General features: G+C 49.4%; 1 protein-coding gene across 1 annotated transcript; it reads right to left on the reverse strand.

Moving 5' to 3' along the window:
- Positions 1-10,401: 10,401 nt before the first annotated feature.
- On the reverse strand, positions 10,402-24,265 carry ARL5A (ADP ribosylation factor like GTPase 5A). Its single transcript, XM_058809985.1, has 6 exons — positions 24,036-24,265; positions 22,228-22,288; positions 19,945-20,092; positions 18,842-18,925; positions 16,531-16,682; positions 10,402-15,875 (listed from the first exon to the last, which is right to left on the reverse strand). Exons 1-6 carry the CDS (start codon positions 24,079-24,081, stop codon positions 15,827-15,829), a joined length of 540 nt encoding a protein of 179 aa, XP_058665968.1. The 5' UTR covers positions 24,082-24,265; the 3' UTR covers positions 10,402-15,826.
- Positions 24,266-27,086: the final 2,821 nt, after the last annotated feature.

The following is a 27,086-nucleotide window of genomic DNA, read 5'->3' on the forward strand; positions in this document are numbered from 1 at the left end:
TACTGTGGAGAGCACTTTTACAAAAAAAGAAAAAAAAAACCAACAAATTAAGGGTTTGGTTGGACAAATGCAAAGGATTGTCTCCAAATTAAATACACATCTATTTCTCCAACCCCTCCATTTTTACAGCTGGCCAATCCTTTTTCTTCTGGATGAAACCAGGCTGGGAGCACAGGCCTTGTCAGATATTGGCTCTTGCCTTACAAACAAACTGGTTTTTAGGAAAACCATATTCTAACAAGAATTCCACCTTTACTTCAGAGCTGCTCATCCTGTTTCTCAGAGTATTAATAGAAAGCATTAGATCATACCGAATAATATTCTTGGGGGCAGTGAATCAAGGTGCTGTGAGTATCTCCTCAGTGTCTTGTCTTCAGGTTTATTTTTTGATGCTGATGGGCTGCTGTGACTCAAAAAGACTTGGCTGGAAGAGGGGGAATAAAGGAATATTGATATGGTTGATATGGAACCAAAATTCATTTAATGCTTCCCAACATTCCTGGACAGAGAAGGAACTGTGGCCTCACCCATCCCATTGTTTGGGTATAGGCCCAACTTTTTAGTGTTGAAAGTGTCCCACCAGAATGTTTCAAAGACTGAATCAAAAGACGATTTAAAGTGGGGAAAAAATACAAATAAACTCAAACTTAAAAGAAGAAGAACAAGGTGCCAAATATTGGTTTACTTTTTTCATGGTAAGATTTGATAAAGCAAAGAGAAATTACATGAACAAATGCTCCTCCAGCTGGTTGTAGAAACATAAAAATTAGGTTAATATTTAAACCCCCAGCACTGAGGATATAAAATCAGAGTGTAAAAGATCCTATGTATCGACACAAGATATTCACTGGGGCCATTGGCACAAGAAGAGTTCTCCTCACATGACAGCATCTGTCACAGCCTCCCCTGTTCTTTACTTGGGGCCTTTGAGAATCCGAAAAGAAAATATTTATCCACAAGATGATGTCAAACAGCCCAATTTATCTCCCCTGCTAATGTTCCCAAGACAGCCACAGGGCCTTAGACACGGGTGCTCATCAGAAAGAAGATACAGCAAAGGCAAAGGTCCTCAGGAATTCACAGCCAGCTCTGATTGTATTGATCAGATTTCCTGGTGAGAGAAACTGAGATTCAGCACCCAACTCAACATATTCAGGTTTTGGAATATTAATATCAGTTCCTAGAAACTAGGAAAGGAAGGTGAAGTTCTTCTCCAGCCTTTTGTTCTTCCTGCTGTTTCTAAGGCAAATAAACTTTTGTATTTTTAGAACAGAGGTACAAATATCAGCTGTAAATGCCAGTGAAAAGCCCTGATTGGCAGCCAGAGTTTCAGCTCTTACCCTGCCTCCCACACTTGTCCTTTGGACAAGCCTCTGCCTCACTACCCTTTGTCGCTTTCTCGGCTGTTTAGGTGGCCTGGAAAGGCTCGGGGATGGCCTTGAAGAGCTCGCGCTTCAAAGGACGAGAAGAGGCTCCAGATCTTGTCTCGGTCTTGGTGTTTATTAATTGTTTATCTAAAAGATTTTCTCTCGACCCGACAGAGGTCTGCACAGCAGCCAGCCATGGGCACACTGCGAGCCCCCGGGGCGGTCACCTATCTTTATACTCGAAGTTACGTACACAATATTTATCATTTTTCCCCAATACCTTTTACCCTTATTGACCAGTGCACTTTTAGTAATAACCAATCCCAAAGTGCCAACATCACCACAGAAGATGGAGGCCAAGAAGAAGAAGAAGAAGAACAGGACATGCCCCAATTCCACCATCTTACTTCTTTAGACCCCCCTGTACAGAAATCCTAAACCCTGTGTCTTACACTCTAATTAACTCATCCCTTCACCATTCACCCAGTGAAATCCTCCCATCCTCATACAGGCGTCGTCTCCCGTGCAGGATCAAAGTGCAGCCACCAGACACTCCTGGCAACATTCCAGGACTCCCGAGCCCCCCGAGGGTGGTCTCGGTCACTCTGCACCTCCATCCTGAGGTGCTGAGATCCCACAACCCTTCAATAAAATAACACAGCTCTTTTATCTTTTAAAGAAAAACTTTTTCATTATTAGCACCGTTTTGCAAATCATTACAGAACCGCAGTGAGAGTTGTTACTGTATAAGCAGATTGATGTGTTTAGAGCTGTCCCATCCATGGGGTGTCAAGGCCAGGTTGGATGGGGCCGGGAGCAGCCTGGTTTGCTGCTCTGATGGTGCTTTCCCCTCCCCAGGGTGGGTTATTGCTGAGGAAATACAATTCCTTCCTGGAGCATTCCTCCTTGGAAGAAATCCCTTCTGGGAGCTCCCCCCAGGTGCCCGCACACGGCTGTCCCACCCCAGCCCCGAGTGCTGCTGCCATGAGGGCACATCCCAGTTTGCTCACTCAGTGCCAGCCTCAGATTTCAAACCCACCGGTTTCCATCTCCTGCCTCCTTCCCCTGGCTCCTCACTGAACTCCCTGCACTGAATTTAGAGCAGAGTTGGTGTTGCTCACAGAACCAAGCTGAAACAATTTATGGAGAACCATAACCCACGCCAGGTTCATTTCTATCCCAGATAAATCTTCATAAGTCTTCACATTTCTACCAAAGCAGGAAGGTTTCACATGGGATTCTACAGCCCTGCCAACTTTCCACATCACCAACAAAGGGGTGGATTAACACAGAGGCATTTCCTGCTGTAAATCCTCTGGGTGGAAAGACAGGGCTGAGCACTCCCTTTGAAACCATGAGCAGAGCATCACCTTCATCCTGCAATCCCCTCTGCTGCTTTTGCAGTTCAACATTGCCCTGATGCTGCTGGCAGATGTTCATGCCCTGTGTGAGAACAGAGGGAAGAAATCCAGTATTTACTCCCCAGGCCTCCATGCCTTTTTTCACCCAGGACATGCTTTCATTCCTAGAGGGAACAGACTGAACACAAAGGTGCGATTGAGGTAAAATTGTGACCGAGTCCCTTGCACCTTTTTTCTCCTTGGGCAAAAGAAGGAAAAGTGTTACTATCCCCCTTGCCCATTCCAAGGGTTTTCCAACTAGCGCAGGGTTCCTTTGTGGAGTTCGCAGTGAAAAGGCCTCACAACCTCCCTGCCTGGATCCCTCTCCCTCCGAGCCCCTCTGACTCCCCCACGCTGCAGAGCAGCTCCCACAGCTATGGAAAATCAAACGTGCCATTCATGGGCTGTGACAGGAATTGTCCCCAGATCACAGAAGCTGCTGCAAGAGAAGGTCAAGACTTAGATCAAAGCTCAATGAATCTACTCAAGAAGTCCCAGAATAACCAAACCTTCCCACTGACAGACAATCCATGCACCTTGAGTCTCCTCAGTTTGCAGGATGCTGAACCAGAGCTCACATGTCCAATGTCACAGCCTTTAGCAAACTGCAACCCATGTCTGAGACTTATTTTTAAAATATTCTCTCTCACTGTGCTGATTTAAAAGGGACATATTTCTGTGAAAGGTTCAAACACCTCTGACTGTAAAACGAGGGGGAAAAGCAATGTGCTTCACATTCCTGGGGTGGTATCTCATACCCTGAAATACAATCTGCAGCAGTCCATAAAATATTAAGACTGCTCGCTGGCCGTGGCCAGGAATACTCTGCAGCAGCAGCTCCCAGGGGCAGAATGCTCTGTGAAAGGTCACTCACACAGCACTGAGGTCACCAGCACAACAGCCACCAGGAGTAATTCTTCTCTGCACTATTATTAACAGCACTGAGCAGCCACCAGGAATCTGCTGGGCTCCCACTGCCCTGCAGCAGCTCCAGACAATACAACCCAGGAAATACAACTTTGTTACTGCACCAATAAAGGGACATTTAATGTCAGTAAGGAATGATAACATCACAAATTACCTCCCCTCACTCACTTGGCACTGGGCCATGCTCTCCTAGGGGACATCTCCTCAGTGGGGCACCCTGCAGGAGCTCCTGAGCCAGCAGAGACTTCTGCAAACTGAGCTGCCCCCTCTGACACCCCAGCAGTGACATGAACGGGGATCTCACCTGGAAAACTCACACAGGACAGCTGGAGCCAGGCTGGGAGAGCTGGGAATGTTCCCTGGAGCAGGGAAGGCTCCAGGCAGAGCTCAGAGCCCCTGGCAGGGCCTGAAGGGCTCCAGGAGAGCTGAGAGGGGCTGGGGACAAGGGATGGAGGGACAGGAGCCAGGGAATGGCTCCCAGTGCCAGAGGGCAGGCATGGATGGGACACTGGGAACTGGGAACTCCTGCCTGGGAGGGTGGGCAGGCCTGGCACAGGTGCCCAGAGCAGCTGGGGCTGCCCCTGGATCCCTGGCAGTGCCCAAGGCCAGGCTGGAGCACCCTGGGACAGTGGGAGTGTCCCTGCCTGTGGATGTTGGAGCTGGGAATCTTTAGGTCCCTGTGGACCATTCTGTGGTTCCATGGTTCTGAGATGAGCCCCAGACCCTTGCTAAGCAAAGCTGTGGAATTGAATTGTGCTGCTGCCCTCCCCCTGCCAGCAGAAAGGTTGGAGGTGCCCCCACCCTGCCCATCCCACACCTCTGTCCCTCCCCAGTGCCACACACAGCTGCTCACCTTGGTCTCCCTCACCTGTCCAAAGTGATCCAGGCTTCTTAATGCACTTTTTCTCTGCAGTGAGGGGTCAGGGGGAGAAACCTTTATTCATGGAATAGTTTTCATTTCCAAGGGTCTGGCAGACTTTCAGCTCTTTGAAAGCCATTCCTGATGACTTCATGGGGCTTTTTATAAAGTGAGATAATGGCAGTGGAGGGACAGAAGCAGCTGCACAATTCCCTGGCTGGGGCAGGGGTGGCCCAAGCACCACAGCCTCAGCAAATCCATCATCCCATGGGTGCCAGGAGTGAGATGCTCATGGACAGGCTGGTCCCCAGGGCAGGAGCCCACTCACCTTCCATGTGGGAATGCCTTGTGACACATCTCCAGCACATCCCCTGTGTCTGCTCATCGGGGCTGCTGAAGGTTTAACGCAATATTTCCCTTCACAGCCTGAAAATTCAGTGTTCATCTAACACAGGTTACACCACGCTGAGCCTTTTCAGCGCTGGAGATTCCCTGGCAAGAATAGCTTTGCTGAAAAGCACAATAAAGATTAAAACACAATCTAACTCTTGCAGAAGTGTTGTCAGTCCACAGATTTCTGAGCCGCAAACATGGAACAAATATTTTTGTGTACTGAAATTTTTTGGCTGTGACACTGCAAATCAAGTAAATAATTTTCAGGTTTGAATGGAGTTGTTCCTACAATGACACAATTTTCCTGCTGTTGACAGCCAGCAAAACAATATGTGCAAAAACAAAAAACAACCCATCCCTTCACCATGGAGAAATACCAGAAAACACAAAAATGTCAAATTTACAGAAGGAGGATTTTTTAAAAAAGCAGAAACAGGATAGACTACGGCGAGACTAAAGCTAGATTGTCCCAGGCACGGCAGGAGCCCAGTGAAACAGCACAAAATTGCTGTGACTGTCTGTGATAGAAGCTCATCCTGAGAAATAAAAACGAACTTCAGGGGTTTACTGGTCTGTGAAACAGCTCATTAAATCCGGGCTCAGAGGTGGTTGGGGTTTAGCAGCACGTTCAGCTGATGGGGCAGAGGAAGGATGGATGATGCTCACAAAACCACCAGGGGAGAGCTGGACAGGGATAACCCCACAGCAGGGCAGCAGCGAGATGGGGAAATGGCCTCGAGCTGTGCCCCAGGAGGGTCAGGCTGGAGACTGGGGAAAATTCCTTCATTGCAATTCCTGTCCAGCCCAGGCAGTGATGGAGTCCCCATCCCGGGAGGGATTTCACAGCCCTGTGGATGTGGCACTGGGGACATGGGGCAGAGTGGCCTGGGGATGGTTGGACTCCATGACCTTGGAGGGTTTTCCCAAGCCAGTGATTCTGTGATTCCTTGCTCCACATTTCCCTTGTGTGACAGCAGTTCTATGACAATTAATTCTCCAAGCCCCACCCAAGTGATTTGGTACTACAGGGAAGGAGGGGGGCAGGGGATTTCTTTTGGTGGCTGCACTGGCCTAAAGAATTTCATTCCCTTGGATAAAGCACAACAAAACTCTTCCTTTGAAGTTTTGCTATAAAAAGGACGATCCTGCCCCCGTCTGGCCTCCCTGGAAGGGAACAGCTGGAGCAAGAAATCCCAGATTCACAGAGCTGCAAATCCTGCTTTGGAAGGGACTCACAGGGATGACCCAATCCAGCTCCTGCCCTGCACAGGACAGCCCCAGGAATCCTTCCCAGCGTCTCTGGGGAGTGCTGGATGGGAGCACTGAGTGCCCAGCCACCCTCTGAGCTCAGAAACAAACAGTAACTCAGCTTTGGGTGTCCCAGCCACCCTCTGAGCTCAGAAACAAACAGTAACTCAGCTTGGGGTGTCCCAGCCACCCTCTGAGCTCAGAAACAAACAGTAACTCAGCTTTGGGTGTCCCAGCCACCCTCTGAGCTCAGAAACAAACAGTAACTCAGCTTGGGGTGTCCCAGCCACCCTCTGAGCTCAGAAACAAACAGTAACTCCAGCTTGGGGTGTCCCAGCCACCCTCTGAGCTCAGAACAGACAGTAACTCCAGCTTGGGGTGTCCCAGCCACTCTCTGAGCTCAGAACAGACAGTAACTCAGCTTGGGGTGTCCCAGCCACCCTCTGAGCTCAGAAACAAACAGTAACTCAGCTTTGGGTGTCCCAGCCACCCTCTGAGCTCAGAACAGACAGTAACTCAGCTTTGGGTGTCCCAGCCACCCTCTGAGCTCAGAAACAAACAGTAACTCAGCTTGGGGTGTCCCAGCCACCCTCTGAGCTCAGAACAGACAGTAACTCAGCTTGGGGTGTCCCAGCCACCCTCTGAGCTCAGAAACAAACAGTAACTCAGTTTGGGGTGTCCCAGCCACCCTCTGAGCTCAGAACAGACAGTAACTCCAGCTTGGGGTGTCCCAGCCACTCTCTGAGCTCAGAACAGACAGTAACTCAGCTTGGGGTGTCCCAGCCACCCTCTGAGCTCAGAAACAAACAGTAACTCAGCTTTGGGTGTCCCAGCCACCCTCTGAGCTCAGAACAGACAGTAACTCAGCTTGGGGTGTCCCAGCCACCCTCTGAGCTCAGAAACAAACAGTAACTCAGCTTGGGGTGTCCCAGCCACCCTCTGAGCTCAGAACAAACAGTAACTCCAGCTTGGGGTGCAGGTGGATGGCAGGCAAGTGGAGATCATTAGAACCCTCCTGGAGCAGCTCCAGCCCTGCCAGCGCTTGTTTGGGGTGCAGGTGGGTCCCACTGTGGGAATATCCACCCTGCCATCTGCCAGGGCGTGCCAAGGGAGCACAGTGCCCTCAGCAAAGCTGTGCCCACCCCCAGGAAACACAACAACGATGGTTTAACTCCCTTTGCCTCCCTAAATCCCTGCCACCCCACAGGCTCCCTGTCACTGCCAGGCAGAGACCCCTTCTGGCAAAGTGACCCAGCCTCAGAGCTGGGTCATTCTTCTCTTGTTCACAGAGAAGCAGAAATAAGGTTCCATTTTAAATCTCTGAAGCCCAGATATCCCCCAAACCCTTCCCCCTGTCCCTGCTCCAGCCACCCTGTCATTCCTTCACTGGGCTCAGCCTGGAACAGTGCTGCTGCTGCTCCTAGCAGGAAAACCCTGCAAAAATGGGATTTTCCCACCTTATCTCAGTTAAAAGAGACCTCACTTACCAATATGCACAATTCATGCATTATCCCAGTGTTCTCTTGGAAACACCAGGAATGAATGGTCTCAGCACATGGTGGGAAAATTGTTGTGCCTGGATTCAGACTGCCCCTGCCCACAGGATGGCAAAGAGGGGCTGCTCTCCCTGTCCTGTCCCCAGGGAACAGCCCACGCTGCTGAGCTCTGTCAGCACTGCAGGATTTTATCCTGGAGAAAAGGAAGCTCGGGGGAACCTTATTTTTATCTACAACTTACCTGAAAGGAGGGTGCAGCCAGGTGGGGCTCAGCACCTGCTCCCAGGGAATGAGAGGGAACAGCATCAAAACAGCCAGGGAAGGGTTAAACTGGATATTAGGGAAAACTTCCTCCTGAAAGGGTTGTGCCCATCCCTGCAGGACAATGCAGACTTTGGGATTTCTCAGGAAGATTTGCACATCAAGGAAAATCCAGGATTTCCTCCTTTCATCCCCTAAACCTTTGCAGCACCTTGGGCCTCCCAGGCACGGTGGATCTCCAAGAAATTCCCTGGCCAGCTCCACAGAGACACTTTGGTTTATTTGTTGCTCACACAGCTCTGATTTCCCCCATTAACCCAGGTTTCAAAGCCAAACACACAAAAATGACACAACATCCGTGAGCATCCCACAGCACGAGGCCCTCCCTCAGAACTCTTCAACATTTACACTGAATCTTTATTTCTGTACAAAAATTTAGACCATTTTCATTTCATTTCCTTCATTTCCCAAGGAAATTTGCATGACCTTTTTGCATGCCCCACAAGTTGCCTACATATATATACACACATATATTTGAAACAGAAAAAAACCCTTCCAGTTCTGAAGAATGAAGGTAAAACCCATCAGAACTGAAAAATTAATGACAAGAATTAAACTGTATTTATTGTCGGTATTGTTGACTATTCTGTAGCTTTACATGTAGTTCATCCCCATATTATAATAAAAACATTCAGAATAACTCAATACAGACTGTGCAACAAGAGAGGAGCAACACAACCTGTAATTTAAAAAGTGGTAATAGCATCAAGAAAATATTAATTATTAAATTAATTAAAAAGTATTATTAAAAAATAACAATGAAGGAGAAGTCAGCAGTCTTAACTTTTTTATACACTCAAAAAAAAGAGCCAAAAAGTAACAGTTTCTGTTCAAAAGCCTATTCACAGTTCCATACATCAGGCACAAAGGCCCAAGGAATGCACAGTTGGGCTAAACCAGACAAAAATAAAGTGTGAGAACGGTGGCTTCTCTTTCAATCACCTAATATTCAACTGGATTCCAAGAAAACTAAAAGCAGTTTTCAGAAGTTCTATCAAAGCCAAGGAATGATGGAGTTAAGAGGGACAGGCAGGAAAGGACCTGGCTTTAAGGCAGCTCAGCATTCCTTCACTGCCACAGAAACGTCCCAGGAGAACCACGGAATCCCAGACTGGTTTGGGTTGGAAGGGGCCCTAAAGATCATTTAATTCCAACTCCCTGCCATGGCAGGGACAGCTCCCACTGCCCCGGGTGCTCCCAGTGTCCAGCCCGGCCTGGGGCACTGCAGGGATCCAGGGCAGCCCCAGCCTCTCTGGGCAGGCAGAGCAGCAGCTCCAGGGAGGAACTGCAGAGCCCAGCCTGTCCCAAAGGAAACAGCTCCAGCACAGCCAAGCGGAGGTGGGAGGATAAGGAATGTGCAAAGGCATTTTGGCATCTCCTGCACCGTCCCAACAGGGGGGGTTTGCTGCAATTCCTCATTCCCCAGAACTCCGAGAACTCTGTGCGTTATTTACAGGGAGGTCGTGCCATGGGATCACCCCATGGACGCAGCTGGAAAGGATCTAAAGAGGTCATCCTGTGGGATCATTCCATGGATGCAGCTGGAAAGGATCTAAAGAGGTCATCCTGTGGGATCATTCCATGGATGCAGCTGGAAAGGATCTAAGGAGATCATTCCATGGGATCACCCATGGATGCAGCTGGAAGGGACCCAAGGAGGTCATTCCATGGGATCACCCCATGGATGCAGCTGGAAAGGATCTAAGGGGATCATTCCATGGGAACACCCCACAGTTACAGCTGGAAGGGACCCAAGGAGGTCATTCCATGGGATCACCCATGGATGCAGCTGGAAGGGACCCAAGGAGGTCATTCCATGGGGTCATTCCACGGGATCACCCCATGGATGCAGCTGCTGCAGCTGGAAGGGGCCCAAGGAGCCCCAAATGCCCACCCAGGGCTGGTGGGGCTGCAGAGCTGTTCAGGAACTCCCTTTACAAACCCAGGGATCACCAAGGCTGGAAAAGCCCTCCAAGGTCACCAAGTCCAACCTGTGCCCGACCCCCCCTTGGCACCCAGCCCCGAGCGCTGAGTGCCACATCCAGCCCACAGACACAAATCTGGGAATTTGATCTCCCAACTCAGCTTTGGCTCCATCTCTTTTGCTTTTTGAGAAGTTTCCTGCAGCCCCCAGCGCTCACAGGTACCTGTGTGGGATATGTGGGTATGGAAGAGGGGCACATCCCTGGGATTCAGCATTTCTGACAGGAGAACAACATTTCACACTCATTTTAATTCCCATTCTTGACACCAACCAGCACAGACTTATCACCAAACTTGCCCCAAACAAACCGTCTCCATCACAGGCTGGGCAGAACAGCACATTTCACCCCAAAAACACCTAAACAGCCCCAAAAAGCAGATCAGAAATCATGTATTTGCTTGAAAACTTTCACTGCAACTCCCACACACAAAGTTTAATGCAAACAGGCACATTTTTACAAGTGTTTTCAACTTAAAATCATAAATACTGGTAGGTTTTAAAGAATTAGCAATTGACATAATCTATAAATGCATAAATATGATGGTACAGAGCTCCCCAGCCCAAATCTGTATTTGCTCCACTTCAACAAGAATTAAGAGAATGGAATGAGTTCCCTTCAGCTGCATGAAAAACAGAGTCTGAAAGTGGCAAAGGGGAAAAAATTCAAGGAATGCTCTGATCAAATTTCAGGGGGGGAAAAAAAAGTTGCTTAATAGAATCCTGGGTTTCCTTTACTATAATAAACAGCTCTATGAAATGTTTGGGCTAAATGACTTTAATACCCATGCGTGAGTGCAGCCCCAGGGGTGCTCCAGCTGGGAGCTGCCAGCCCTCCCGAGGCTCGGGATTGATGTGAAGCCATCACTTTAAACATTCTGAACTCATCATTTTGTACATTCTGAACTCATCACTTTATACATTCTGAACTCATCATTTTGTACATTCTGAACTCATCATTTTGTACGTTCTGAACTCGTCATTTATACGTTCTGAACTCATCACTTTATACATTCTGAACTCATCATTTTATACGTTCTGAACTCATCATTTTATACGTTCTGAACTCATCATTTTATACGTTCTGAACTCGTCATTTATACGTTCTGAACTCATCATTTTATGTGTTCTGAACTGGCTTTCCCTGCAGCCTCAGCGTTGGCCAGGGCCTGGCTGCGTTTCCTGGGGAAGATGGCACAGTCTGGAGGGAGAGAGGCACGAAGGAGATGCGAGGAAAGCCGACCCTGCTGTGGGCACACGGGGCTGTTCCTGCCCTCTGCAAGCACGGCCAGGACACAGCAGCACCTGCCTGGAGCACCTCTGGCCATAAACCTGCCCCGAGCCCAGCCCTGCACCCTGAGGCAGCCCCGAGGGCTGGGGCAGAGAGCCGAGGGTGCTGAAACAGGCAGGGACACGGCAGGGACACGGTGACACCGGGGCTGTCCCCATTCCTGGTCACACACCCCCGTCCCACAGCCTGAGCTGCTTTATTTTTTACCCTCTCCACAGCATCCAGCTTTTCTTGGCCCCCTCCCCAGTCAGACAAGGAGAGCACGGAGCTGAAGATGTCCAAGGAAGGATTCCCAGCCTCCCAGGCAGAGCAGCATTTTCTGCTTCATCCGGTCTGAGTTTTGTACATTTACAAATAGGAGAAGCTTAAAAACCCCGCCCAGCTCTGTCCTCACCCAAAGTCTGGCTTAAAAGGCTCAGGGTGGTAAAGTGACTCCACTGTGGATAAAGCTACAATAGAAAAATTTCACTGGTAAGGCAAGGAGTGATTCTCACACATGAAATAAAAAGCTACAGAGGCAATCCCTTATAATTCATTATTTTTGGCCATTGAATGTATTCACCACTACAATATATTCAAGTCAATCTGGATTTATAACCAGGCCACATCTGCATTATCCACATCTGGATTATCACATTTTCCTCCCTCAGTGCCACTCCTGGTGCCACGGGATCAGCCCTGCCCTGCCCAGCACATTCATCTCAATTAGCTGAAAATTCCTTTTCAGACCTAATTAATCTGACAGTGACAAACTTCAGTGTTCCACCAGGCAGCACGGAAGGAAGCACGGCCACCAGGAGCTTCCCAAGGCCAAGGATTCCTGGATTGAGTTATTTAAACAGTCCCTCAACAGGAATGCCAGTCAACCACCCTGACACAAGGACAAATTCAGTATTTCCTGTCCCCAACTCAGTGATGCCTGATAAATGGAAAAGTGCTTGGAATGGCAGGGATAGGAGAACTGGAACAAATTTATCACAAATCCTGTTAAAACTTGGGTGTGGGGAGGGAAAAATGGGAAAAACCCACTCACTTCCACACACTGGGAGGCTTTCATAGATCTGTATCTCTGTTCTAAGGGAATGGGAAATAAAGCTGATTATGGAATTAGATTTAGGCACCTGAGCTGCAGAGATGTGGAAGGTGCTGGTCAGGTGCATTTACCATCCCACACCTACACAGTGCTCAGCACAGCAGCTGCTCAGCCTCCCAAAAAGAAGAGATATTAAAAAATGAAGCTGTTCACATTCCTCAAGTTTATTTTCTACCTCTCCTCACAATTAAAGACCTGTATAATTCCCAGATGCCAGAAGCAGCATATCCAGAGATGATTTACCAAATTGATGATCTTCTGAACCAAAAGAAATATCAGATTATTGAAATACGACCTTTTTCTTTTTTTTGCTACTAAAATGCCATTTTGCAGCATTACTTCAATAACCATTTTTAAGGCCCCTCCCTTTTGCTAAGAATGAATTTCATGGAGAACAAAGGCAAAGCTCGAGCTGCAGCTGGAAGCCAAGGCAGCAGAACCCCGAGGGTGGAACAGCAGCATCACACACCAGGTCCCAGCCAGGGTGAGGAGCCCTGCCCAGCAATCCCCAGCGGGAGCAGCACTGAGGCCAAGCTCCCTGCACTGGGCTGGGAGAAAAACGGGAATTCCCCTGCAGGGAAAAGAAAAAAGCTGTCAACAAGGAGCACTTACACACAACACAAAGGGCTTGAGAGATCAGAAGTTTGGCTGCTCCTCTCAGTGAGTAAATTTAGAACATTTCTGAGTTCACACACGTGCACTTCAAAGCACCATCACAGCAAATATTCCAGGTGAGAGTCTGGAAATGATCACACAGGCTGGAATTGATCACAGACACCACTCCAGGTGAGTCTGGAACTGATCACAGCAAATATTCCAGGTGAGAGTCTGGAAATGATCACACAGGCTGGGATTGATCACAGACACCACTCCAGGTAAATCTGGAATTGTCACCTCTGCTGACCATCCCCACAGACTGAACATCAGCATTTACACCCCAAAAGCCCTGGACAACACTACTCTGTGTCAGGAAACATCAGCCACCACTGAATTCTGGCTACATTTGCCCTGAAGAACACAGAATACACAGAGAGCTCCCAGTGACCCAGGAGATGTCTGCAGTCAGGCTAACACTGGGTTGTTCACTGACCAACACCCAGAACAATTGAATGTTGGCATGCTAAACCCCTGAGGGCACAGAAAACCCTGTGTGACAGCCAGCCCTGAGGTGTGCAGGCACTCCCAGGCCCTGCTGTGGCCACTGGGGAAACCAAGACAAGGTGAACCTCAGAGGCCACAGCAAGGGAAGCGGCACGGGGAGGGACAGAGGAAAACCAACCTAAGGGCTGTGTAAACACAGAGTATCTGCTTGTAACACAACCCACACCTGCAGCATCTGACAGAGCTCCTGCAAATGCACAGGCAAGCAGCAGAAACCCAGCACTGCTCCACCAACAGCAGCAGCTCCTTCTCTCACCAGCCAGCCCCCAGCTCACCCACCCTGCGTGGATTCAGCCCAGGGAAGACATAAGACTCAAAAACCAAACACTTGGGTTTAGAAGCAAGTCTGCTTTTTCTTTTTTTAGACTAGAAAATGTACAATTCCGTTTCATATGCAAGTGTGCACAGAGCTCGTTGCTTGTAGATACTGTCAGAGAAACTGAGAGAGTCTTTGCATTAAATTGTTAATTCTTCAAACATTGATACATTTTGCAATACACCAGTTAAATACCAAGATCTATGTGCATGCACTAGAGATATATGCATGTACACCTTAATGTTTAACAAAGACAGCAGATCCCCCAGCCAGGGAGCGTTGGAGATACCAAAAATAGATTAAAAAGTTAAATTCTTTACCTGCCTTTGTTAAATACAGACTTAGAGATTGCCTCCCCTCCTTTCCCCAGGATTCCCATGCTCCCAGGGAGGCAGGTGGGCAGCAAGGCAGGAGCTGACCAGATTATCCCAGAACCAAAGAGAAGCACCTTAAAAAGTTCAAACTAAGCTTTAAAATGTCTTTAAAACACCTTTTCCATCCTTACCAGGCACAGGGCTGAGAAAGGGAAGAACACTTTAAACATAGTTTTGTTTCATTTTGCTGAACTCCCAATGCATCTCCCACAGAAGAGCCTGACATTTCCAGCCATCCCATTGCCTCCCCAACTGCCTGGGTCCTCTAAAGTGGGAACTGTGACCCCCTTCTGCCTGGGACAGCCGTCCCAGCAGGAGCTGCAGCAGGGAGAGGTGATCCCAGTGGTCTCACACTGCCTGGGCACCATGCAAGGGGGCTCTGCTCTCAAGAGTTCTGCCCTGGAACTCGTGTGGGTCACCTGGAGCTTTTCAAGTAGTGTCATCTGCTTTGTCCCTATCCAGTCCCCTCCACTGCATATTGATACATCTGCACATTTTAGTATCTGCACATTTTATGTAGCAAAAAGAGTTTTTCCTCTGAAAAACACTTCATTAGAGTCTGACTTGTACGATTCCAGTGACACTTTCAAACATACTTTTGTGCCTCTTCTTTGGTTAAGAAAAAGAAAAGATACTTTTCCCTTTTTGACAGCCAAAGGTATTTCTGCCAGACCTGAATCAACCAGCACAGCAGAGAAGGAAAGCAGTGGACAGGACCTGCAGCATCACCCAATCCAGTGATGACCACAATGAAAAAGGAAAACCCATTTCATCTGCAACTCTTTGGCAAATTTGTTCTGTTTGCCAACCCTGGAATATGAAGCTCAAACTGTGTGCCTCAATCCATTCCAGCCTCCTCCCTAATCCAAGAATCATGTGGAAAAACAAGCAATGGGCTAAGAGAGAGTTTGTCGATCAGGTGTGATTGACGTTACAGCCGTACGGACACGCGGGGACGGGCGACACGGGGATGTGGCCGTGCCACAGATTAGCACTACTGCCAACATACTGATTTACACTGGGCTGAGCAGATTGCAATTAACCTAGGATTGAGGTATAAATATACACAAATATGTACAGTACACATACAGGAAAAGAGTTCTGCCTTTGTAACGTTGGCCACCTCAGAAACGCTGGAGAGTCGATCCCTGCGCCAGTGATTCGCTCGCTGATTTCCTGGGACAATGAACCAGCACCTCCCACTGGAGAGGGCCACAATGGGACCAGAAAACTCTGCATTAAAAGCTCCTTCCCCTCTCTCCATCCTCCCCAGGCCCGAGGCCGGGCTGTTCCGAGGGGCAGCTTGGAAAGAAGGTTGGTCACAGCTCTGAGCGTGTCCTCGAGGAGCCCGACCCAACCTGGAGCCCCGAGAGCTCCTGTGCTCTGTGCCTGCTCCCAGCTCCTGTCCGTGTGTCCGTGTGTCTGTCTGTGTGTCTGTCTGTGTGTGTCTGTCTGTGTGTGTGTGTGTGTGTGTGTGTGTGTGTGCAGCTATGCAGAAAATACAGTTGCCATCAGTTCAGTATAAATACATCCACCCCACCAATCTGCCACTGGAACAGCTCTGCTGCAGCAATGTCTGTGCAAAGAGGTCATTAAAAATCATCTGATCTTCAGGCGGGACATCATCCACTCCAGTCCTTGGCACAGCCTGGGGACACAGGAGACAACAGTTAGGGGATGCTGGCACTTCTCAGCATAACTCCAAAGGTAACTGCACACCAACAATTTAAACTCTTCCCAAGAACTCTCAATCATTTCTGGAAACTCCTCACTCTCTGCATGGCACTTGCTCAATCTTATTACATCATCCATGGCCAGAGAATTCAGATCCCAGATCTTCAAGACATTAAGTTCTCCCTAATTAGGATTATTCTTAATAAACCACATTTCAGTTTGCCCCCACCTCATCCCACCCTCATTAAACCGAAATCATATCAAGTCTTATTGCTGTGAGGTGCCACTGTGGATTTGATGTAGATTTGGTGTTCTGAGCCTAAAAATCTTCTAAGTATCAAGATTATGAAGCCATGATGCCCTGGCACAGGTGCCCAGAGCAGCTGTGGCTGCCCCTGGATCCCTGGAATGTCCCAGGCCAGGCTGGACAGGGCTTGGAGCAAGCTGGGACAGTGGGAGGTGTCCCTGCCATGCCAGGGCTGGGATGATTTTAAGGTCCTTTCCAACCCAAACCATTCTGGGATTCTGGGATTATGGACAGGGCAGGAATGTGTGTTAAACCCAAACACCACGATACAACCCCCAGAATAATTCCAGCTTCCCCTCCTGAGGACACAAATCCCTCTTACCCCTCTCCAGTGAGAGCACAGCAGGCCTGAATGTGCCACTGGTGATCCTTAATTGAAGTCAGCTTCAGGAACTGGGAGATCTCAGCTACTGTCATGCACTCCTTCACATCCTGCTTGTTAGCAAAGATCAGCAGCCCTGCTTTCTTCAAGTCCTGGGGAGAAAGGAGAGGGGGCCATGAGAGAGCAGAGCAGCCCCAGGAGGCAGAGGAGGGGACACAGAGCCCCAGCCAACAGTGCTCCAGAGCAAAGTGCTGCAGGCTGGCAGGAGCTGCAGGAAATCCCCTGATCCAGCTCAGCAAACAGCCAATTCTTGCCATGGATGAGGGGTAAAATCTCAGCACAACGTTGTGCTGTGCTCCATGAGGTCAGAGCCCTGTGCACCCTGTACCTGAGTGTCACAGACATGTTTTATGGAAAATCCTTTCCTTAGGATTGTTCCTCCCAAGAAGCTGGGAGGCCTCAGGAACAAAATGCAAGCAGTGGTTATCTGCTGCTGTGGAATGCAACAGGTGCATCTGGGATTGGGCTCGTGTGGTTGTTTCTAATTAATGGCCAATCACAGTCAGCTGGCTCGGACAGAGAGCCGAGCCACAAACCTTTGTTATCATTCCTTCCTATTCTATTCTTAGCCAGCCTGCTGATGAAATCCTTTCCTCTATTCTTTTAGTATAGTTTTAATGTAATATATATCATAAAACAATAAATCAGCCTTCTAAAACATGGAGTCAAAGCCTTATCTCTTCCCTCATCCTGGGACCCCTGCACCACATCTGAGCAGCACTGACAATCTGGCACAGTGACTCCAGGGATGAGCTTATTTCACCTCAAATTGCCTGGGATTACACGAAGGCTTGGGAATATTATTGAAAATCTTTCCTTTGGAAAGCAAAAAGGTGTTCCCAGAAGCCAGGCCAGCTCAAGCACTGAGCTGCCTATCAGGCACACTCCTGTTTGCAAGCAGCCAAATTAATTCCCTAATAATCAACTGCTCCAGAAAATAGATGGAACTGAGCTGGACAACTAATTCTGCCTTAACAGCAAGTCCATGGAACCGGCTAGGAGAAAAAAAAAGGTTTTCAAGGAGCAAAGAAAAGCGATTTAAAATCAATATTTGACTTTCATTGCTCTCTCCCCCAACGTCACAGGCACGTCTGGAGAGGGAGCCTGGGAACATCCTGCAGGACACAAAGGGCACATTCACTGCTCCCAAATCGGCTCCACTCTGCCCGAATTCCAGACCTTCCCTGCGGCAAAATCAGCTCGTTAGCAACTTCATCTTCCTTGAGAGAGCAGCAAACAGAAGATGCAGGTTTTTGCAACAGCCTGAGGAGCCCAGCTCTGAAATCCCAATCCTGGGCAGCAGCACCAAACCCCCCGTGCCACATTTAACATCCCACAGCCTGACCTGCTCTATTAGAATTTACTTTATTAAAAACAACTTAAATGAAACATCCAAAATTAAAAAAAAAAAAAAAACAAAAAAAAACAAACCACCAAAACCAACAAAGAACCCAAACAAAACCAAAATAAAACAAAACCCACAAAAAAATTAAAACTCGAAAGATCCTCAGCAAAGCCCTTGTTTTTCCTCAAAGGAAATCCATAGGAGGCTGTGCCCTTCCTGCATGCTCCCAAACCGTGGCTATAGGTTAAATATAGATTGAATATTTTAGGCTATAATTCCATCATTTTTATGCATATTTTTTTATCCTGACACTTAAATTTGGAAGCTCGGTGTCAGCTCACACACCCTGATCCAGTTTGCATTCAGGTCATGCCACAGATGCTGCCTGGCTTGTACATCAGCCCAGCTCAGGTTTAGAGCTGACCCAGGGCTCAGATTTAAGGAGGGTCTGTACAATTTAGGAATTCCCACTCTGGAATTCCAGATACCCCCAGAGCAGTGGCTGCTGCAGCCACGGGCTGGAGTTCCTTCGGTTTCAGAGCTGGGTGCTCTAACACACACTGTAAAGGCTCTAAAACCTCAGGCAACCATGAAGATATCAAAATAATTATTAACTTATAGCAGGAATTTTTTTTATTATTTAAAGTCTCTAATTCAGATATTAGCATGGATTGAAGTACAAAACCCACAGATGTCCCTGACAGGTCCCAGCTGCTGTTTCACTGGAGCAATGTGACAGGCTACTCCTGTAATTCAGTATTAATTAACAGCTTTGCTGGGAGTGTCACAGAACACAGTGCAGCAGGGACAAGGCAGTTCAGGGTGTAAATCTGCTTCCCTTGGTGTGTATCAGCCAGATCATTAAAATAAATATTAAAACAAATATGAAAGACGCGGTGCACTCACCTCGTGTGCTAACATTTTATACAGCTCTTCTTTAGTCACAGAAATTCTCTCTCTGTCTGTGCTGTCCACCACAACTATCACAAACTGCAAAAAGGGAGATTATTAGGCAGAGAAACTCCTGCTGTTCCCACTCCCAGCCCATTATCCAGCTGGATTATCAGACCCCATCCCTGTTCCCAAACCTCCCTCCAGCCCCAGTAATCCCACAGTTATTCACTCTTGTGCTGTGCTTTGGGGACAAGGCAGCTCTGACACAACTTTTCACTTTCTGTTCTCCATTTTTCAGTGAAAAATTCATATTGAAAGCAAGAAAATTCTCTGTAATCCCAGATCTGGTTTTGTTCTCTGCTTGGTGTAGCTGAGGCATCACAGAGATCCCTCAAATCATTTGTTGCAGTTTTTTAAAACAAAATTAATAATTTTTCTTTGTCTAGGTCAAGAACTAACATGCAAACAGATATCTGTATGGGACTTAAAAAGTCCCGAAGCTCCAAACTCCAAGAACACCCTCCCAGCTTCATTTAGGCTGGAAAAGAACTTTAAGGAATCCCAGCACCTCATGGGGACGAACTGGAGAACAAAGGTAATCATTGTGATAATTGTATTTAACCGTACAAAATGTCATTTGTATAATATAAATATTTAAATATAAATCAAATACTTAAATATTTGTATTATTTATATTTATATTTATATTTATATTATTTATGAATATAAGAAATATGTTGTTTGATAACATATAGGAAAGCTTGACTTAAAGCATTATTTTTATGAAGTTGTGTGGTTGATAAAATTTATATACTGTTTTTTTTTTTTTTTTTTTTTAATATACACACACATGTGTGTGTACTGCAACCGCACCTCTTAAGAGTTCTGAGAACTCATTGAAGCTGGTGATGACAGGAGCTTGTGAGGCAGAGCTGCCAAGGGTTTGGAGGGAACTTTGGGGCTGCCAGGCAGGTTTTGGAGCACCCACTGCAGGGAGAGTGAGCGTGCACAAGGGGATTGTGCCATTCCCAGACACAGCACGTGCCATTCCCAGAGAAGTGAGAGCACAAGGCCAGCCCCACAGGGCAGGAAAGTGGCAGTGGCAGGGCTGTCACCTCGGTGTTGGTGTAGTAGGTGTTCCAGGAGGAGCGCAGGGACTCCTGCCCCCCGATGTCCCACATCAGGAAGCGCGTGTTGTTCACCACGATCTCCTCCACGTTGCTGCCGATGGTGGGAGAGGTGTGAACCACCTCGTTCATGGAGCTGCACAGGGAACAGGGACAGGGACAGGGACAGGACAGTCACCCAGAGGCACCCCTGGAGCTGCAGCCCAGGGACAGAACCTCAGCAACACTCCCTGGGCGGCCAAGGCAAGGGGTGGTGGTGGAAGGGGCAGAAATGTAAATAAAAACAGCAATGAAAAGGACTCGGTGAACTACGGAATAATCAAATTATAGAGCTGAGAGAGCACTTGTGAACAAAATGTGTTATAATTAATTAAACCATGGAGCTGAGAGCATTTTTGCTTCAGAAGCTTTTGGGAGCACTCAGCTCTTCTTTCTCCAGGCCCATTTTGGCTGACATGGGACAGAGCAGTTGTTTTGCTTCAAGAATGTGGTTAAGCCACAAGATTTCCAAGGTTTCAGAAAAACAACAGCTCATCCTCCAGCTCCACCAGAAGCACTTCACCCACTCCATCCCTCTCTCCTTCCAGGGCAGGCCACTAAAACCAGACTCTCTTCACAATGCTTCTGTCCTTACTTCCTCCTCTTCTCCCCTCAGCACAGCCCATACACAACTTTCTGGAGACAAATGCAGCCATCAAACATTTCAAATGTACTGTTTAGTGATACTGAGTGTGACTTTGTCACTAAGAACACCAGTTTCACATCAAACACCAAATGTGTGCTCTGGATTCTCCAAAAGTTCAGACTATTTAAACTCTACTGTAACAGGCAAAAAAATTAACAGTAGCTCCAAGGCAAACCATGTGTTCAAAAGAACTTAATTATTTTTTCTTCTGATCATCTTGATATAGCTTTTCGTTTTGTATGAACCTTTTTGAAGTTCCAGCAGAGCTTTTAGTTACAGTGACAGCAATTTGAGACTTGTAATGGTGCTGGGATATTTCCTGAAGAGGATACAGAGAGCCAAGGAGATAAAGGGATGGTGCAGTGCTCTGAAAAACAATCCCAGCTACCCTGGGCCAGTGCAAGGAGAGCTGAGTGTGAGAATGGGAGACAAGGAAGTGTCTGCAAGAGGAAAAATGGGATCTGCAAAGATGGGGCAGGGTTAAGGAGGAGTAAGGCAGGAGAATAAGGAAGCTGGGAAAGTCCTGTGGAGTCAGAGTGGGTACAAAGAAAAAGGAGACAGACAGAGATCTGTATGAGAGGGAAAAGAAAGCACTGAAACTGCAGAAATAAAGGGAAGAACAGCGAGACATTTGTGGAGGAAGTGGATTAAAAACCACCAAGGATGGCCCTCAGCTGCAGCACTTTCCAGACTTAAGAAATACCCTTCACTCTGTTTGTGCTTTTGAACATCTCTCACTCCCTCTATAAATCACCATCACCTTCACCTTGCACTCTCCCTGCAGCGTGGCAGGGCACCACCAGCAGCCAGAAATGTCTGGGGAAAAGCAGAGCAGGTTGGGATGTGACAAACCCCAACCATTCCACAAAGCCAATTTTACATGTGGGCTTGGAGCAGCACGGCCACATCATTTATCAGGAATTATTTCTGACTCAGGAACACTCCCCTGTGCCACACACTGCATGTGGGAAAGGCCAATCTGTCCCCAGCACAAACAGACCTTGAGCTGCTTCTGAGCCTGTGGACAGATTGGTGTCCTCTATCAAACTGCAGCTGGGAACTGAGATATGAAACTCATTTGAGCTCCATGTAAACCAGGAGCAAGGTTAATGCAGAGCAAACACAAATCAATGCTGCTGTGGAAGGCAGAAGGTGCACGACAGCGCGGGGGTGTTGTCCTGGGCTTGTGCTGGTCCAGCCTTCCTCCTTCATGCCATCCACAAACAAACTGATCTCAGCGCTGGGGACACAAGTCAGGGCAGGCAGAGGTGCTTTGCCACTCACAGAGTGATCTGTGTGCTGTTCAAGTCCGGGCCGTGGATCAGTTTTGCAACAGTGTCCCGCGGCCAGCACTCACTCCAATCACATTTTATGGGGCTGGCAGAGAGCCAGCCAGGGCTGTGACACCAAGGGTGCTGGGAGGGCATGGTAACAGCAGGTGATGTATCCAAACCCCCTGAACAAACCCTCATTCATCCAGCAGAGCCCTTCCCAACTCCAGGCACCCTGTGGCACCTGGAAAGCTCAGAGTGAAGCGCCCAGAGCCACGGAGCACACCTGGAAATGCCCCCGCAGGTGCTACTTACAATTGGTACAGAATGGTCGTTTTCCCTGCATTGTCCAGGCCCACAATGATCACCTTGTGCTCTGCAATGAAAACAGCACTGGTAAGTCACAGCTGTGGGGCTGGATCAGAGTCGGTGCCACGTTTGCCTCTGGTTTCCTGAGCCAACAGTGCCCAGCTCCAGGTGCCGTGGCCAGGTGTGTTTGTGGGCCAGCCCAGGAAGTTTGTGTGGGCAGGGAAGGGACTGGCAGCTCTCCCCCTGCACAGAACCGTTCCTGAGAGATCTCAGAAGGATGTTTTCCATCCCTGACTGCCAGGGTCACGCTGGGATCATCTCCCAAGCTCCTGCAGGCTTGTGCAGCCTGTGTCACGCTGCACCCCCCCAGCCACAACAGCTCTCAACTCCACTGCGAACTTTTCAGCTCTCAACTCCACCTTCCCTTCACCCAGGCAATCTCCTGATGCCTCTGCAAAGAACAGGTAAAACCCAACCAGGCTGGGGTGATCCCTGTGCCCCCAACATTCCACAGGACACATTCACCCAGCCTGGCCTTGGACAAGTCACCAGGTGCTCCACACCCCACCTCTGACATTGTGGAGCTCAATGTCCCATCAATTCTTGCTTCCCTTCAGCACCTGCTCTCCTGTGCATCACAGAAGTGGCTCGGAACTCTACAACCGGTGGTGTCAAGCACATCCAAGCGGATGATTCCCAGTTTGGGAGAGCACAGCCAGCTCACAGCTCTCTTACACAACTTTCACTTGCACAACCAAGCAGGAGCAGTCAAGTAAAAGCTTGGTGAGAAGGGGGTTTCTCCCCTCCTTACCCGTGTTCCTCAAGGGCAACAAAAAGCATTAAGAACATGCCCAAGCTTCAGACACCGAGATCAATCCCTGCCAGCAAACTGATTTATCCCACAGGAGAAGGAGGGGACAGGGGTCAGGTAAGTGGGGCCATCTGGGGTTTGATTTTACCAATATTGTGTGGTTTTGCAGAGTTGTCTTTCATGCCCTCCAATACAAATTCCAGCTTTAATAACTTTGCACAACTGCACAATATTGTAAAAGTGTCTGCTTACCTGACCCCACATAACTAGGAACTTTTGTTTCAGGTGGGATGCTGCCAGCATAGTGGATGTTAGAAAATCAGTTGGAACAGAAGCTCTGAGGTGGGGCTGGACGCTACAAGACAAAAATATTTTGCTGTATTTGCACTACACGGTAACGGGGACATAACTGGGACATTCAACCAGCAGGTGTGAGAGTACTGAGCTTCACTCTAAATCAAATCCCAAGGACTTCAGGAACATGGAAAGAGCATCGGGAGGTGTTTTGTAGTTAAAGTTACAACTCTCGTGAACACCTTGCTGTAAGGAGACAGGTGTTAAAAATCCCAGAACCCCAGCATGGTTTGGGTTGGAAGAGAAATCAAGGATTATCCAGTGCCATCTCCCTGCCATGGGCAGGGACACCTTCCATGTCCCAGGCTGCTCCAAGCCCTGTCCAACCTGGCCTGGGACACTGGCAGGGATCCAGGGGCAGCCACAACCGAAGCTATAAATAACATTTACTCCGTGAAGGAACCACTTATCCAGCACTGCCACTTAAACCCGTACTCTGCCGACAGCAGGACGAACCCACCCGCCGCGCCACGGCTGTGCTTCTCTGAGGAGCACACATTAATAATTGAACAGGCGGCTGTCAGGAAATGAGCACTTCAGTAATTGAAAGAAGGTGGAAAAAAAAAAGGTTAAAGCCCCCGACTTCCAGGAGCCCGTGCGGCCGCCCCGGAGCGGCTGTGGGTCCCTCCCGGATCCCCCCGGGCCTCACCCTGGTGGTTGAAGAGCCTCCATATCCTGGTGAAGAGGATCCCCATCCTCGGCCGGGCGCTCCGGGCCTCGCCGGCCGCGGCTCTGCGGGGCCGCGGGCGCTCAGGGCCCGGCGCAGCGCCCCGAGTGCCGTCTGGGGCCGCGCCGGGGCCGCTGCCGCTCGGACATCGCCGCGGGGTCGGGACGGGGCTCGGGACGGGGCTCGGCAGCGGCAGCGGGGCGGCAGCGGCGGCGGAGGCGGCACCGGGAGCGGAGCAGCGCCCGCGGCCGCCTCACGGACGGGCCGGGCCGGGCCGGGCCGGGCGCGCTGCGCTGACGCGCGGGGGCGGCACCGCGGCCGCCATTACACGGCACCGCCTCAGCGCGCCCGGCGGAGCGGGGCCAGAGCGCCGGGCTCCGCTCACCCACTGCCCGCGGTGCCACAGCGCCGGGCTCCGCTCACCCACTGCCCGCGGTGCCACAGCGCCGGGCTCCGCACACCCACTGCCCTCGGTGCAAGAGCGCCGGGCTCCGCACACCCACTGCCCTCGGTGCAAGAGCGCCGGGCTCCGCACACCCACTGCCCGCGGTGCCAGAGCGCCGGGCTCCGCACACCCACTGCCCTCGGTGCAAGAGCGCCGGGCTCCGCACACCCACTGCCCTCGGTGCAAGAGCGCCGGGCTCCGCACACCCACTGCCCGCGGTGCCAGAGCGCCGGGCTCCGTCAGACCCGCTGCCCTCGGTGCCACAGCGCTGGGCTCCGCTCACCCACTGCCCGCGGTGCCTCTGCGGGACCCGCAGCCCATCCCGGCCCTGCCACGGGCACCTCCCGCTTCACAGCTGATCCCGCCGCCCTCACAGCCAGGAATTTCTCTTCGGTACCGCATCGAAGTCACCCCGTCCCTTCAGGTTTAAGCCGTTCCTGTGTGTGCTCCCCCTCCGTGCCTGGTCCCCAGTCCCTCTGCAGCTCTCCTGGAGCCCCTTCAGGCCCTGCCAGGGGCTCTGAGCTCTGTCTGGAGCCTTCCCTTCTCCAGGGGAACATTCCCAGCTCTCCCAGCCTGGCTGCAGTTTATGAAGACCCCACATTCACTTTGCCCCACTAAAACTTGGTGCTCTGCGGAAAACTCGGGAATAAAGTGGGTGAAGCTGCTCCCCAGTAGCTGGGGGTGAGTTTGCACAAGGGTACTTTTGGCACTGGAGTGGGTTCCAAGATCTGCCAAGAGCCTTCTCTTCCCTGAGATAAATTTCTCTCTGTCTAAACCCTCCACTGAGTTTAAACCCTCATGGATTTGAAAATCCCGGGCAATAATAATTAGGTTGTGCACAGCTGTGCTGCTGCCTTAGACAAGACATGGAGTATTTGCCCTCTCACTTGTCCTGGCCCTGACTATAATAATTTGTGATGTGGGTAATGCATAGAATAAGTTTTACATCTCTTGTGTCTCACTAATAATAGAATAAAATCTTTTAAAACCTCTCAGTTACCGCATCTCCGTAAAAACTAAGAAAACCAACATCTGACTCCTTTCCCTGCCATGGCAGGAACACCTTTCACTGTGCCAGGCTGCTGCAAGCCCCAGTGTCCAGCCTGGCATGGGACAGGAAATCGCCTTTCTTATTCCAGAGGTTTTCCACCTTTCCTCCAAGCAGTTTTTATTCCCACAGCAGCTTCTTGTGTTTAATTTTCCCTGCTGGTCCGGAACCAAAGCAGCAAGTCCAGAGTAATCTCCAGTCTTCTGTGTCCAGATATTTTGTGTTTCCTGTTGCTCTGGAGGGGAATTCATGGCCCTGAATAGTTTAAGAAGAGAAATATCGTGGTAGCCCACTGTGCCAGTCCATCCCGCACCACGGGTGAGTTCCTCCGGTGTAAAACATTCCACAGGTTCAGCATCCAGCCTGCAATGGCGTTAATTATTCATTAGCTGGCAATTATGCCCCTTTCTGCCGGTCCTCAGCTTGGAATTTCAGAAGCACTCGGCGTTCTTCTCTGTTTTCAGCTCTCGCAGGCTTCGGTGGCTGCACAGCTGTGGGAGAGCTACCAAAGTTCAATTAAACCGTTTATTCTGATTATTTAAATAAAAAACTCAGAGGATTCCCCCCCGTGCCATTTGTTTGGGTTTTTCCCTAGGGCAGCCTGGCTGAACCTGGATCGTACTGCTGGTTTTTATGGCTTCCCAGTGCTGCTGGAAGCTTTCTAGGAAAGCATTCCAGTGGGCAGGGCTGGTACAGCCTCGCAATTCCCTCCTGGAAGTCTGGGAGAGATTTTTCGGGTCGTGTACTGCAATTCCCTTCTGGAAGTCTGGGAGGGATTTTTCGGGTCGTGTACTGCAATTCCCTCCTGGAAGTCTGGGAGGGATTTTTCGGGTCGTGTACGTTTTGTTCCAGCTGTAGCACAGACAGGGTCAGGGAGTCTGTGCTGGGGAAGTGCTTGGAATGCCGGCAGAAGGATTTCATCATGGAAATGCTTCTGTGCAGGAAAAAAACCAAACGGAGGGAATATGGGATGGCTGAGGCTGGAAAAGGCCTCTAAGATATTTGAGTCCAGCCATTCCCAGCACTGCCCCGTGTCCCCAAGTGCCACATCCACTTTGAAATCCCTGCAGGGATAAGGACTCCACCTGAGCACCTTTTCCTGATGGAATTTCCCCAAAATCCACCCTGAGCTGTTCCTGGGGCTCCAGCCCCTTCCCCAGGACACAGGCAACTTAAGCAGCTTAAGAAATTTTAACCCCTAGGATCATACAAAAACACACAAAAGGCATTTTTTGCTCAGTTACATTTATTTGAAGACCCTCCTGCTTTTCATTAACAGCTTAGATGAAAACTCATGCCTTAAGATCTGATTTTGAAGCCACAGCCAAGCAAGTCCTATTACACAGAATTTTAAGAGCTTTAGATCTGCCTGAGGGCGCAGCTCACCTGGCCACCGTGCTCCTGTCCCTCCAAGGCAAGGTGTGGCTGCTCACAGCATCTCCGGAGGTTGCTGGTTCCTGTTTCTCCTTTTTGGGAAGCGGAGGCTGCAATCTTCCAATGCTTCTTCAAGATTCCAATGGAATCTTCCAGAGGCAGCATC

This window comes from Ammospiza caudacuta, chromosome 8 (assembly GCF_027887145.1).
Source record: "Ammospiza caudacuta isolate bAmmCau1 chromosome 8, bAmmCau1.pri, whole genome shotgun sequence".
Lineage (NCBI taxonomy): Eukaryota > Metazoa > Chordata > Aves > Passeriformes > Passerellidae > Ammospiza > Ammospiza caudacuta.